This window comes from Diceros bicornis, chromosome 19 (assembly GCF_020826845.1).
Source record: "Diceros bicornis minor isolate mBicDic1 chromosome 19, mDicBic1.mat.cur, whole genome shotgun sequence".
Taxonomy (NCBI): Eukaryota; Metazoa; Chordata; class Mammalia; order Perissodactyla; family Rhinocerotidae; genus Diceros; species Diceros bicornis.
The window spans coordinates 15,696,193-15,711,668 of record NC_080758.1 but is presented as its reverse complement, the minus strand read 5'-3'; the positions used below and the strand labels follow the sequence as shown (position 1 = coordinate 15,711,668).

The 15,476-nt window shown below is 44.2% G+C and overlaps 1 protein-coding gene across 1 annotated transcript; it reads left to right on the top strand.

Moving 5' to 3' along the window:
• The first annotated feature begins 2,348 nt into the window (after positions 1–2,348).
• On the top strand, positions 2,349–13,565 carry LOC131418113 (WAP four-disulfide core domain protein 10A-like). The gene is made up of 3 exons (XM_058562109.1): positions 2,349–2,458; positions 12,346–12,487; positions 13,417–13,565. The coding sequence occupies exons 1-3, from the start codon at positions 2,381–2,383 to the stop codon at positions 13,563–13,565; spliced, it is 369 nt and encodes a 122-aa protein (XP_058418092.1). The 5' UTR covers positions 2,349–2,380.
• Positions 13,566–15,476: the final 1,911 nt, after the last annotated feature.

Genomic DNA, 15,476 nt, shown 5'->3' with positions numbered 1-15,476 from the left:
AAGTCTCCAGAAACGCTTCGTCAATGGAGAGGGCAGTAACTTAAAACTGCATAACAATCTTACCCTTGTTTACTGTTCCTTTGCTGGTAACCTCCCGTAACTGGCCTTCTGCTTCCCCCCAACATCTTTTATCTCTAGCTGAAGATGGTATTTAAAGTGGGACTTGGGCCATTTCAGGGAGTTACTCAGTTTTCCTGAGTATCTCCCATGTATACAGGAGGTATGCATGTTATTAAACTCCTGTTTGTTTTTCTCCTGCTAATCTGTCTTTTATTGCGGGGGGTGGGGAGGGTCTCAGTCAAAACCTAGAAGGGTAGAGGAAAAATTATTTTTCCTCCCTCACAATATCGAGGATACCCAAGAGGACAACCTTTTCCTCCCCTGGTCCTTCCTGTGGGAGTTCCTAACGTTTGTCCTGCTCTACTTTTTTTGTCAGGAAGAAATAACCACTTTCACTCTAAAGAGCTCCAAGTCCTCCTTATCTCTGAAGGTCAAGACAAAGTCCCACTCCTGAAGGATGTTTACCGGAGCCCTTGGACCATTGTCCATTCTCAGTACTCTGAGCTCTAAGACACTAGCCAGTGTTCTATTAGGCCTTAGTCTCTTGCCTGGCCTTGGTCTTTGCTGTATCACGTTCTCGAGCCTTTCCTTGGGCTAATTGATAAGTGTGATGCAGCAAAGACTCATCCATCTAAGTGAGAATATCTTGTCCTCTGAGCCAGGAAGAGGCACAAACCTGGATACATAGTAGGTACTCTATAATCTCCTCATCTAGGGGATGTTATGTTTTTTAAATGATCTTCAAGATACTGATGACAAATGGTAGAAATTCAGATATAATCTAGGGAAACTATATGGATAGGGAAGCCTGCCTTGCATTACCTGAAACCTCAGGATATGAGTAATGTCACCCAGGCAAAACTGCCTGGCAGACAGAACAGACCTGGCAAGAATAAGAGGATACTGGGGATGGCAGAAGGAGGAATCATTCTGGAAGCTCAGAGTACTCACCCTGAGGGCAGGAGAGCTTTCTCTAATAATTGGAGATGCCAGCTTCTTACCAGGGGGGTGCTTGCTCCATTGGACAGAATGATGTGGAGGGAGGCCAAGGTCTTGGGTCTTGGTTGAGAAGTTTGGCTTTGCATAAGTAGACAGGTCAGACACTTCCATGTGTTCACCAAATCCCTTTTCTGTTCTCCTTGGGCATACAGCTAGACCATATTTCCCAGTCTCCTTTGCATATAAATGGGACCATATGACTACTTTATGGCAAATACAATGTGGATAGAAATAATGAACTTCACTTATAGGACTGGCCCTTAAAAACTTTCTGTATGAGCCTCCATGCTCCCTTTCTTCTCCCGTCTGCTGGCTGGATGCAGAAGAGGCCCTGGGATATGGTGGAGCTATAGATGGAAGGAGCCAAGGTCCTTGAATCATGGCATGGGTGGCTGTTCACCAACCTACCCTCAGTGAAATGTATTGTGAATAAGGATAAACTTGTACTGTGTTAACCCCATGAGATTTTTATAAATCTCTGTATTTTTGCTACAGCCATGAGCCTACCTGACTAATACACAGGTCTAATTGGGAAGGGATCATGTGCCCATGAGGGGATGGGAACAACTGTGAGGACTGTGGGAATTATAATGAGAGAAATGGAGTCTCAGAGATGGAGTACAAAAAATTGCAAGGCCCTCAGGTTGGTGTTTGAGTTTATTTGGCAAAGACTTGAGCCCTCTTAGGATAGAGAGGTCAAGGATAGAACAAGTGGGTATCCCCACAGGGAGCCAGGCATTGCTCTTCTCAGACCACAGAGTCATCCTCCAGCCCACACTAGTGGGGGGCCAGTTGGTTTACCATGGATTTAAAGGGTTCTCTGGAAGAGAAAAGTTAAGTGGTTAAAAGTCGGGGAACCCTGATGGACATCCATTCCCAAAATTAATAGCACCCTTGGGCCCATTTCCAGTTAGTGGGAATAGGAATTCTTTCTGTAAGATCAAGAGTTACTCATTTTTAAGCAATTTCTCCCAAGAGGTTTGCCAACTGAGCAGACAAGTGAAGACTGGGTCCCTTTGGGCCTGGCTGAGACAAGGGACCAATCAAGAGGCCAGACTAATGAGGGAATAATTGGGGGCTTGGACAAAAGATGGATGGACAAACTGATGGGTGATATTTTGGGGGAACTGAATGAGAGTGAAAAAAAAGTACAGGCCCCCATGTTGGTATCTTGGTTTATTTTGCAGTGAGTGGCAGCCTAGGTGTGGAGATAGGACGGCATTGCCTTATGCTGCCTGTTTCTTTGACCAGGATTTGGGTGACTGCAATCTTCTGTTCTAAGTCACAGCTTATGAATGAGGATGAGAAGCAGTGAGGAAGCATGCCCAGGCCCAGCCTTCCCACCCCAACCACTCACTCATTGTCCAAGCAGATGTTTCCACAGAAGGTCCAGCAACAGGTATGATTTGGATATAAACATCCCTGTACTTTAGTGCACCTTTTCCTGCAATACTCTAATGGAGGCTGTACCCAGCACTGCGCAATTTCTCTTCTTTCAGCTGGAATTGAGATGGTAGAAGTTGGCAGGGGCCATCCACCCACAACTTGGAGAAGAAACCCTTCTCAAGCTTAACAATCCCTGAGCTCTGGAACCTGATCTCCAAGCCACAAAGAATTTCTCTGCCTTTCAAGAAAATCTCTTCCTTGAATTCTACCCCATGTCTTCTCACAGGGCACCATCCTTGCGTGACATGCCTGGCCTCTTTTTACATGTCCCCACAGCATTGCAGGCCTGTGAGCCCTCTCCAAGCTCCCTAAAGATAGGACCTAGGACACCCTCACCACGTATGACACCACCTCACCAAATCTATTCTCATATAACTTTGGATTTTAGGGTCTGCATATCTTCTAGCTCCAATTTCCATATCCAATTTGCAGAATAGAAAACTGAGCCCAGAGAGAATAGGAACCTATTTTTATCCCTTTCTGTTCGCTCCCCTGCTGATCCCACCTAAGCACTCAGTCTCTCCCCAGAGTCCATATCTTTCACTGGCCCACAATCCTTTGTTATCCACACTTTCCTATCATATGACCCCAAATTTTCATTCATAAGGACCCCTTTTTTGTGTTGTCCATTTTTTCATGTTCTAAAAGATTCTTCCCTTCAAACTAAATGAATGTGTCAAAATATTACTCTTTTGATATTCATCAAAGGCTCACTCAGATCAGGCACAGAGATTCTGAAAAGATGGGCTCAGAGGGAAGCTCTGTGTTGGTGTTTCCTCTATCCAAGGTGGTCAGACATTGGAAAATATTATTTCCTGCCAGCTTATGGAATGTGGACAAAAGCTACAATCCCTTTCCATATACCCATTATTGCTTTCAGAGCTGGGAGAAGGAGCCTGAAGGGACGCCAGATTGGAAACATACAGCCTAATCTTCCTTGGATGTCTCTGCTTTAAGGAGGGTTCTGATCCTTTAAAGGGTGATCCTGAAAATGTGGGCCCTGAATCAGTTATGCCAGACATCCCAGGTCTGGGCAGAGCACCCTCCTCCCTTGCCACACCACCTACAGGAAGGTTTGTTCCTGAGGCTTCCCAGCACAGACAGGAGCATCAGAACCTCACAGTTGAGCATGACGAGTAGGCAAACCCAGGGCTTCATGGTAGTTTCTATGTGTGTTTGAGTTAAGTTCTGGTAGAAGGCAGGTCTTCTCCCAATACTGCTAGAGGAAGAAAAGGAATTAAGGATAAGAGGGTGGGAAAGAGAGAAAAAGTGCTAGTGAATACTGTGTTATTCTTTCTCCCACTTTTCTTTTTCACCTTCTGGCACCTAACAACACATCAAGCTAACCACTGGCTTCCCCAGGCTTCTTCCCCATCTCACATTACAGACCCCTTCCTTTGCAAAACTGTTCTCTTTAAAAATGCATTGCTTTCTTTCTGATTAAAAAGCATTAAATCTTCAGATTGTATAATTTGTAAAACAACAACAAAAAAATACAAAGCGGAAATGGGTAAGCATTAATAATTCCACCACCCAGAGATAACCAATATATGTGTATCCTATTATGTCGTAGTCATTACTTTTATGAAATTGGAATAATAGAACACAGTAAGTGTCCTGAATTTTCATTTAAGAGTATATGTAACAGGATGATACAATAGAAGTTTTAGTCAAGACCCTCAGACAAAGGGCATCAGAGTGATTCCAGAGTGAGTTATGAGATAGATTACTCAGCAGGACTTGAGAAAAGATGATGGCCAAGAAATGGTCAGGGGACTCTTAAAACTTTCATCTACACAGATGGTCCAAAGTTGAAGGAGTTGTAGAGAGGATTTTTATTGGTGAAAAGCTTTCTTCAGGGAAGCAAAGATGCTGCTTTCTAATTCCAAGTTGAGAGAAATTCTAATTCCAAGTTAAGAAAGCTCTGGGATACTACCCGGAGCCTACTGTGTGTCCCCAGAACACACACTTTGTGGGGACACCATAGACTTGAGTCATGACTGAAGACTCTAGAGGGTAGGGAAGGGGCCAGCCCGGTGGCATAGTGGTTAAGTTTGCATGCTCCACTTCGGCAACCCAGGATTCACAGGTTCAGATCCCAGGTGCGGACCTACACACCGCTCATCAAGCCATGCTGTGGTGGCATCCCACACACAAAATAGAGGAAGATGGGCACAAATGTTAGCTCAGGGCCAATCTTCTTTACCAAAATAATAAATAAATAATAAAAAAATAAAGGTTAGGGAATCTGGCTAAAGTGACTTGTAGTAGCAGACGAGTGGGCTGCAGTTTGGGAAGTATCTGAATCGTAAATGGCCAGATGCCATTTTGTGTCTCCAATGAACCCTGGAAATCTCCCATGAAAGAGGACCAGAAGCACAGCGAGAGCTTATGATCATATCTATTGTGTAAGAACTTTCCTACTCCCTCTTTTTGGTCCTTCCTCCCTCTACTACCTAGGAACCAGAAACTATTTTTTAGCTGGATGGAGGTGGGGGAACAGACTCACAAAGAGCCCAAGAGAGAGGTGTTGACCACATCCTCTTCCGTAACTGGAGCTTTTGAGGGCGGGGAGAGTCCACAGTTCTAAACAGTTTATGGAGTTGTGGCTAATTACATGGGCCTACACAGTTTAATTATTAAGTTGAGAAGATGTTTTGTGACTGAAGGGTCGCACAAAATTTGTGAGGACCTACCTAAGTTTTCCTGAAGAACCAAGGAAATAACTGAATAAAGTATTCAGAACGAGGGAGGCAAAAAAATACAATCACACCATTCAAGTTAGGCCAACAATCCAATTATAAATATGACATTGTTCCCAACATCATGGAGACTTGAGAATTTCCAATTTTTTCTTGTGATAAAATATCCTGATGAACCTCCTTATAGCCAAAGCTTTGGCACATATATTATGATTTTTGTATTATGAGTTAATAGAGAAAGATTGCAAAAGGCGTTGTCTGTTTCAGGCTTTGGAGAATTTCTGCCACATTTTTCTCTCTGAGGGTTGGGTTATACTTCCACCAACAGACATCAGAGTTATGTTTCCCCACCTCCTGTCCTGTTCTAGGCAATACAAAGGTAATTTCTGTCACCACACTGTTTGCTATTCAGCATTTTAGAGAGGAAACAACGTATACACCAGAGTCAAATAGGCTTGAACTAGAATCCTAACCCCAACAACTTTTAGCTGTGGAAACTAGGCTGATCACATAATTCCCAGAGCCTCAGTTTCTTCATCTGTATCATAGAAATAATATCAATATTCATCTCATTGGGTTACTGGGAGGGTTAAATAATCTGATGTGTATGAAAACTAAGCATAGGACCTAAAATATAATATATACTCATAAATGTTAGCTATCAGTATTAAGCTCAGAATTTCCTTCCTCCTCTAGATGTTTGAAAACTACTTTTATTTTAATTCTTTTTTTTTTTTACACTTGACATTTTAATCTGTCTAGAATGTATGCCTGTATGAGTGGAGGGGGAGTTCATTCATGTAATAAATACTGATTAAGTGCCTAACTACATTCCAAGCTCTAGGCACTTGAATGTAGCGGTGAACAAAACAGAGCAAACTCCTTTCACTCATAGAGCTGACATTCTAGTTAAACAAGACAATACGGAAATACATAGATGGTCATAAGTGTTAAGGAGAAAACAACGAAGCAGAAGAAGATGAAATAGCCTGCTGATAATTGGCAGCTGAGGGGTACAGGGAGTTGGGGCATGGGGGGAGGAGCCCTAATTACCATTCAAAATTCCTGGCCCTCTCCCATCTGTCCCCTTCATCCTTTATCTGCTGCTTTACTCTCCTGAAACTGAATAAGAAGGAAAATAAAAAAAGTCCAAGACAGGGAAAACTGGACTGTGGTTACCAGGGCAGTGGGGGTGGGGGGTGGGCACAAGGGGTGAAGGGAGTCATATATGTGGTGATGGACAAACAAAAATGTACAACCCAAAATTTCACAATGTTAGAAACCATTAAAACATCAATAAAAAAAAAAGTCCAAGAAAAGGATAAAATTCTGATATTATGAGTTACATAGTAACAAGGCAGTGATTGTCCCTCTCCCTGAAAATATATTTGTTCAGAAGTTTTCAACAAGCAGAAGAGACTCCTCTGCACTGTCCAATATGGTAACCACTAGCCACGTGCGACTATTTAAATTAATTGAATTAAAAATTCAGTCTCCAGTCATTTCAAGCATTCACTAGCCACATGGAGCTAGGGGCCATTCTATCAGGCAGCTCAGACGTAGAACATTTCCACCATCCCAGAAAGTTCTACTGAACAAGGCTGCTCTAGACGAATCCGTGGAAATTCCTCTGTTCAAAAGCAGGTGTAGTACTAGAGGTAATTTAAAAGGTGAAGAATTTTTCAAAGGGCACTTCTCAAACTCATTCTCCTCTCAAAATACGTGAAATTTAGAAGTTGGAAAAATGCAAGTGTTAGGCACATGAATCATTGATGCATTGACTTTGAGGCAAATTGGATTTAAATGACTTGGGGAAAGACAAGGGCAAGAGAAGAAGTTTATGGGGAGAAAGAAAAGGAGGAGAGAAACCCCTAAAATGGAAAAGGTCAGATGTTTGGGGAGCCTCCATTCTTAGATGCTTATATCTGCTCTCCAATCTTCTCCATTCAGAACCCATGTCCCTGCCAGCTTGCCTCAGCATGGCTTGATGAAGGAAAATTGCCAAGTTAAGGTGTTGAGACTTCATTTACCATTGGGCAATATTTATATCAAGGGATACAACTTCATTGGTGAAGCTTCAGGCCAAACGAGAATTCTCTTTGAGTGTAGTACTCTTCCAGAAATCCTGTGACTCACTCACATGTTTTGCACAGGAAAGCCAGCTCGCAGTGGCAGCACACCAAGTCCTTGAGCCTGGCTCAGCGTGTTCTGATCCTCTGAAGGCACCAGCACATAGCAAGACAGATGTGCAACGCAGATGCTCTGTTAGCCACTTACAGATGGGGATATGAGGTATGAGGCAACTGGGTGAAGGTGGACAAGGATTGGGATGGCCTCTGGATTCCTGGCACCTGCCTTTTACACAAAGAAGGAGGAAGACTGGCACACAGTGACAGAAACACAGTAAATTCAAAGCAATGGGTTCTATGAAGCTGTTTATTTGTATTCAAAAATATCATTCTAGACCCAAGTTTTCCAGAGCTTTGAGATCTGTTAATTTAAAAGGCTTCACTCTTAGTCAAATTTTCTGAGTTCCTTACTTGCCTTAAACGGTGTTCAAGATCCTGTGGGTGCCCAGCGCCCTTCTTTGCACACCTCAGGTGTACTAACTGATCCCAGAGAAGAGAAACATCATCATGCCCAGGCTGGATCCTATCCACATATAGAGTTCTGGGTGAATTCTTTGGCCACCCTGAGATTGAGTGTAGGACAATGAAAATGTCCCTAGGCATCAAAAGACACAGAACTACTGCTCTCCTCGCCCCCACCAAATCCAGGATCCTGGGCTTTCTAGATAATGTTAAAGAAGAGAGAGGCCTGGATTTAGAGTCAGGAATGCTGGTATGTTGTTTCATCTCTGCCTCTTTTACCTATGGGACCTCAGACAGGTCATGTCATATCTCTCAATTTTCTTATTTGAAGAACAGAGACAATAATCCCCACCTCACAAGAATAGTGTTGACATCACCTGGGCAGGGAACTCATCCAAGCAAGCCACAAATAGAAGCTCATGCCTCAAGACCCTTTTGCCCACCTACCTCTGAAGGTGTCTGAGTTGAGTGTCTGCAGTAACTGGCTGACAGCTCTTTTATCTGGCTTCTTCTTATTTGGGGAGGTGCGGGGGAGATTGTGGCCTGGAATAGGGAGCAGAAGAGCAGAAAAACAAAGTCCAGAGGCCCAGAACTTAATGGTGATTTTGGTTGTGCCAGATCTTTAAGTTCTGCCCAGGAGCTACATGTTGGCCACATCACAGACTCTTTCCTTTGATACTCACCCATCCAGAAGTACTGGATTTTCTTTGACGTGAGCAGTATCTCCTCATAAGCTAGGAGGAACATTGTGTACCTGGGTTGCAGTTCTGACCACCCCCAACAGACCCAAATCTAGAGTCTTTATTTGATGCATCTGAGTCCATCCACAGGGAGGGAATGGAGTACAGCCTGGTATCTATTTTCCTGTGACTTGTCAGTGTGCTATTTAAGGTCCCACCCTTCTCTGAATTGATTCTCCTTTGCTAATTAAAGCATAACATCATCTCCCTCCAAAGGCCCTGTGACTTTTATGTGGATAAAAAGGGACTGAATAGGAAGGAGTTTATTTATTTATTTGTTTATTGCAGTAACATTAGTTTACAACACTGTATAAATTTCAGGTGTACATCATTATACTTCTATTTCTGCATGGATTATATCATGTTCTCATGTTCACCACCCAAATACTAATTACAATCCATCACCACACACATGTGCCTAATTATCCCTTTTGCCCTCCTCCCCCTCCACCCCCTGCTTCCCCTCTGGTGACCACCAATCCAATCTCTCTCTCTGTGTGTTTGTTTGTTGTTGTTATTTTCTACTACTTAATAAGTGAGATCACACGGTATTTGACCTTCTCCCTCTGACTTATTTCACTTTGCATAATACGCTCAATAGGAAAGACTTTAGAAAAGATAGACACTCACCTGGCAGATGAAGGAAGGGAAGGAATCAAATCGATCACGAAGATCTTGGCACAGGTTTGTGAGCTGAGGGGTGGGGGGAGATTTGTTCATCAATGACCAGAGAGCAGCACTATATTGGGTGCACATACATATGACTTGGAGCTCATTAGAAAAAAGAAGAGTCAAGGGGGCGAGGGCCAGGGCCTCCCAAGGAGCAGATCGCCTTCTCCCAAACTCTGTCTGCAGGAATATTTATACAGTGACAGGAGATGTCCACGTATGAGTGATTTTTCCCGGGATATGTTGGGTGCATTGAGCAGCGGGAAATGTATGCCAGGATTCCAGGGACTTGGCTGAGGAGGGTGGACCAGTACAGAGAAAAAAAAAGGCAGTATTTGGGTACCTAGGTACAAAAGTGTGGGAGCAAACCGAAGGGAACTTTGATGGGGACTGAAAATGGTGCCAAACCTAGAATGATTGAATTATGGATTCCTAGGACATTGGTTTATATGGCAGGAAAATGATGTTTCATGCAGGGAAATCACAGCCTCGTGCTCTGTATCTGGCCCAGATGTTGGGGATATTTAATGGTCTGTTTGAGGAGCACAGTCACTGATGAGTGCTGAAGATGTTCCTCCCAGGATTCTTGCCCCTCTTGGTTCTGGATCTTGCAGATGGGTCTGTAGAAAGCTGTTCAGAATTTAGGACAACTCTCTCTCTCTCTCTCTCTCTCTCTCCCTTTCTCTCTCTCTCTATATATGTATATACACACACACACATATTATCCATATACACATATATACACATATATTATACACACGTATGTATATATGTGTATACACGTATATATATTATACCTATATACATATATATAATACACATAATGATCTATAATGTATCTGTTTTCTCCTAACACTGTAAGGTTTTGTTGGTGTCTGCTCTCATAGTCTCCATTCCTGAGCTCTCCATGAGTCCTAGTAATTGCTTACTCCACAGGTATTTGCATTTTTTAATTGAGATATAATTGACATATAACATTATATTAGTTTCAGATATACAAATATCTTCAATATTTGTATATATTGTGAAATGATCACCACAATAAGTCTAGTTATCATCAATCACCACACATAGTTACAATAGTTATTTTTTTTTCTTGTGATGAGAACTTTTAAGATCTACTCTCAGCGACTTTTAAATATATAATACAGTATTGTTAATCATAGTCACCATGCTGTACATTACATCCCCAGGACTTATTTATTTTATAACTGGGAGTTTGTACCTTTTGGACTCCCTTTACCCATTTCACTTAGCCCCCACCCCCCACCTCTGGCAACCACCAATCTGTTCTCTGTATCTATGAGCTTGGGGGTTTTTTGTTTTTGCTTTTAATTCTACATATAAGTGAGATCACAGAGAATTTACATTTTTAAAGGGATTTAATCTCCAAAGAAAAAAATGGCTGACGATAGAAATTTAAGCATCACTTAGGAACACTTTTTGGATAGGGAGGACTGTACAGTTGACCTCAAGTTAGAGGGTGAGGATTGTGTGTCTTTGGGTAAAACTATCCCACCCAGAAAATGTTGAAAGAGGAGGCAGTTTGTGGAAATCTTCCCAGAGACACTAGAATGAGCAAGTAGGGAAGAGGTAGCAGGTGAGAAAGGAGGAGAAAGGAAAGAACTGAGATGTCCCTCAAGGGAGTAGCTGGTAGAGCTTGTTGACAGGAAGGAATAATTTAAGTTGAAGGATCAGGTAGAGTAACCGAGTCTCAGCCTCATAGAACAGGAAATGGTCCCTGACTCAGAGCTCAGCTCCTCACTCCATGAAACCAAAACAACTTCCCTACATTTTCTGTCCTTTAAGAGAACAGAGATAGTTCATGGCCAGTATTTGGAATGGCTGCTTTGAGTTCCTATATCTACTCTTGGCTATGCCACCAATTCACATAGAGTAGATGGATCTACTTGGATAAGCATCGTCTCCTGACTCCCAGCCCGAAAGGTTTTTCTTTCAAGATTCCTCTTTCAGGGCTGGGTCTTAATACCCAACATAGACTATGAGATAAAAGAGATCTTCTGATCCCTGGAGCCTGCTATGTGTGCTTGGGAAGCAAGATTGGGAAGAAGACAAATGGCCTACATGAGCACCTACTGTGTGCCAGGTACCATGTGTTTATATATGCCATCCTATTTCATCCTCACAGCTGAGGTGCCAAGAAAACATGGGTAAACTGAGTCTGTAGAGGTTATAGGATTTTCCCAGGGTTACAAAGCTGGTGAACATTGGAGTCAGGATTCAATTCCACATTTGCCTGAGCAACCTGCAAACCTATGAAAACCAATGAACAGTCCTTTCCTATCCGACTTTTTTTATAGCCAATGGGTGGCTGATTCCTGCCCATTATCCCCCCATTTACACTGTAGTGTCCTACAGGATTTGAGGAAATTGACACTCATCCTCTGTTGAGTTAAACAGGTTTATTTCAAAAATGAATTCTCTCTCTCTGTATATCTATATCTATATATGTATGTATGTTTGTATATTTATTTATTTATACTTAAAATACCTACTTATCCTCTTACCCACAAATTCCACCTCTCTTACATTAGTTTAAAAAAATCAAAGATTTATGAGTAAAAATGCTCAACATGATATTGTCAAGATAATCAGTAATTAGTACAACACAAACGCTCGACAATAGGCATTTGTTTTAAGTGAGAGCTGTGCATTATGGAAAGCCATGTTTTCTGAAATATTTACATGATTAAACAAGGGTGGGACAAGATGGGTTACAAAAGGCAGGTGGTTCAAAATGTGAGAAAACAAAAGATTGTTTACATTAAATATGCAAAGAAACTAGAAAGATAATACAATGAGACAGGTTAATTCTATGCAGTGAGATTATCATCATTTTTTTAAATTATATTTCTCTCTTTTCTTTTTTCTGTAAATTATTTTGTATTTGAAAGTAGAAATAGATTACATCTTTCAGGAAAAAAATTCTGTTTGCAAAAGGAGAGGGTTAGTTATGTGAGAGGAGGAGTCGTCTCTGCAGAAGCCCAAGTCCCCATAGAGCAGACCACAGCAAGGGGCAGGCAAAGGGAGGACACCAGGACTCCCTGGCTTGGCCACCAGAGGCAGGGAGGAGCCCAGGATAACCTGTTCTTTCTTTCCTTCCCTCTCCACACCCAGCTCTCCAGAGAAGTCTGCGCCAGACTTAGAGCTCACCGCTCTGCTAGAGTCATGGCCACCCAGGCCCTGCTGCCCCTCCTGCTCCTCTCTGTACAGCTGCTGCAGGCCCAGGGAGGGCTCTATAACCGGAAGGAGATGCAGAGTAGGTGACGGACTAGGGGACGGGGATGGGGAGCAGGCAGGAGGGGCCGTGTCCAGTCTAAGGAGGAGCTGGGAATTGGAACCTTTCAGCACATCCTGCTCTGACCACAGCACTGTGAGGACTCTGGGTCCTCCCGAACCATGGCCTCCAGCCCCCTTCCCTCAGCCCTAGGAATAGTGATGGCGGTGGAGGGGGAACCTGCATCTTTTTATTCTCCATTCCCCAAATCCAAAGACAAATGGTACATACAATAGTGAAAGGTACAGGTGAGCTGAGAGTCAGATGGGAAAACAAAACAACTATTCTTGGATTCATGTGTATATGCAACAAGTAAGCATTCAGAGATGTTTATGGGGGTAGGTTAGAATGGAAGATTGTTGGGAGAGCAAATTTGGGGTGTTCAGTGTCAAGTTAAAGTTAGCATCAGAGGGACCAGGATGGTGACAGTGAAAGGGAAATATTGAAAGTGGTATTTTCTGGGAAGGGGCAGGGGTACTGGAGACAGTGACAGTGATGAGAAGAGGTAAGGTCTCTTCCTCTCTGGACCCTGCACATTCTGGAGACTGGGGGAGGGTTTGCAGGATGTCTCAGACTTTGTCGAGTTCTCAGGGTCAGAGTGTAGATTCTATGGGGCTGACTTCACCAAGGCCATGACTAATATGAGAGGTAGGATCCTGGTGCAGGAGGATGGAAAGGGTCCAGGAAGCCCAGGCATTGAGGTCTGTTGGGAGAGAACGGGGGGAATAGGATTGAAGATACTACCAATCACCAGGATTTGCTGAGGGGCGGAAAGTGAGTTCCCCGAAAAGTCCAAGAGTGTCATGAGTGGGACCTGGGTTCTGGGGTCTTGGAGGAGGCTTTAAGCTCAAGAGGTGCTCTCTAGGGGCCTGGTTCCACTGACCTTGCTCCTGCTCCCTGCTCTGTTTCAGAAACAACGCTACCCAGAGAAATCAAGGCCTGTGAGAAGCTCACCAACATATATATGTGCAGACGCCCATGTGCATATCACCAAGAGTGTCAAGCAAATAACATATGCTGTACAACCTTCTGTGGGAACGTTTGCATGAGCCTCGAGTGAGTGGGACAGTGGGCTGGGCCATGCCTCCTGCTCCTGCAACTCTATCAGAGACTGTGCCTGAGACCGAAGCACAAGGATGTCAACAGGAATGCCCCCTTCCCCACTGTCTGAACTACTTGTTCCTGTCAAATAAACCAGAACAAATGCCTAGGGACCTGCCTGTTTTATTCCCAGTGCTTATGATCATTGAGAACTCAGTGCAGACCCCAGGGTGCCCCCGCCTTTCTGGGTCCTGGTCTCTGATCTCTCTCCCCTTGTCATTTTTCTCTCCTGTCTCTCCCTTTGGCCCACACACCCTGGCCAGGCCCCTGGAGGCTCAGTCCCCTTGTTGCTCTGCTCACTGAACCAGTACTCCCAGGGGGAGAATGTGCTCATGTGTGGAATGTCTCGATGCTAAGAGAACATTCCTCACCCTGGAGTCAGAAGGGCCGAGATAAGCATGAGCTAGGTGGAGGCTAGACCCTGGGTCACAGAGTAGGAGGCCCCCAAGGGCTGCATTCATGTTTCCAGCCTTGGCCCGTGCCACTCCTTCTCCTTCTGAGGTTCAGATTACTGTCTCTTTACAATGAAGAAAATGAATTCCAGGGAATTTAAGTGACATGCTCAAGGCCAAAAGAGAGTGAGAGGTCGTGATGCTGCTAGAGGAGGACATTTCCTCTGGACTCCCTGTTCGTTCACTTCTTCTCCATTATGGTGAGACCACAGGCATGGCAGTGAGAACTATGCTAACCCCAAACATCCTCCACTCCATTCTCCACCAATATGGCCGCTCTTACGATGGGGCCTGGAATGGAGTGCAGGGTCTGAGACTCCACTGCGTTCCAGTAACTGAGTGGTCCCTACATTTCCCAAACCCTCCTTCTTATGGTCTCATTTTCTCTTTTTTAATCCAAAGGAAGCCACATGGTAGGGGAACAGGTGGTTCATAGTGTTGCTGATAAGGATTAATTGGACAGGATGCTATGGGTCTTGCCCATGGTCTTATGGTGAGTCAGGAAATTAATCATTGGGGTACAGATTCCCTACTACTCTGTGCAATCACAAGTCCTGTGAAGTGGTCCTGGGACTAGATGCAGGGACTGGGTCACATGTGGCCAGTCAGGACATGGAGTCAAGCGTGAAGAACTCGGGTAGACAGGCCATGCCGGAGGCAGGCGTGCAGTCTTACACTCCAGTCCAGTGCTTGCTGCTGGGCGTCAGTGAAGGAGACATCAGAGGAGGAAATCTGACTCCACCAGGTCAGAGCCTCTGGCCCACCTCAGAAGCATCACAGGGCTCCTGGTATTGGGGGATCTTCTCCACTTCTGCTAAGAGCTGCCCTTGGACAAGGAGGCCTTAGGAAGGAGAGCATGATCAACCACCAACAAGACGTCGTCAAAGGTAGGTGGGTGGTCAGGGCGTGCTCTACAGGAGCTCTTACTTGGTGCTTCCTCAGATAGCCTCACTCTCCAAGCGTCTTCCCAGTGCTTGGCCATGCCCCAAACACCCTAGGAGAGACTATTAAGAAAAGTAAAGGTCCCTCCAGGGGCCGCATGGGGAATAACCTCCCATGTCCAAGTCCAGTGCTCCCTTCTATGTGGGTATAACATAAGTGCCAGGCTTACCTATTCCTTGTCACTGGTGTGAGCACTATGGACCACAAATTTTGCTGGAAGAAGTTGCTCTTCTTCCTTGTGATAACTGATGCCTTGACTCTCTCTGGACACTCCACCCTGCCCCAGGGAATTCAGAGGCTACACCTAGAACGCTATGGCGGGAATGAGTGCTTATCTGAACATCACTGCCTGTTCTGTCTTAATGGAACAACTGTGGGCCTCCATATTAGGTAGAGTAGAGAAGTGGGGACCCCCGGAAGACCTTGCACTCTGTGGAAGCAGAAGAAGAAGCAAATGCAAATTCTGCCATGATCTG

Bases quoted from the DNA above. Each gene is read 5' to 3' on its own strand.
- LOC131418113 (XM_058562109.1), top strand. From the start codon at position 2,381: ATGCCCAGGCCCAGCCTTCCCACCCCAACCACTCACTCATTGTCCAAG. The intron at 2,459-12,345 runs GTATGATTTGGA...CTCCACACCCAG, and splicing joins CACAGAAGGTCCAGCAACAG to CTCTCCAGAGAAGTCTGCGC. The intron at 12,488-13,416 runs GTAGGTGACGGA...GCTCTGTTTCAG, and splicing joins TAACCGGAAGGAGATGCAGA to AAACAACGCTACCCAGAGAA.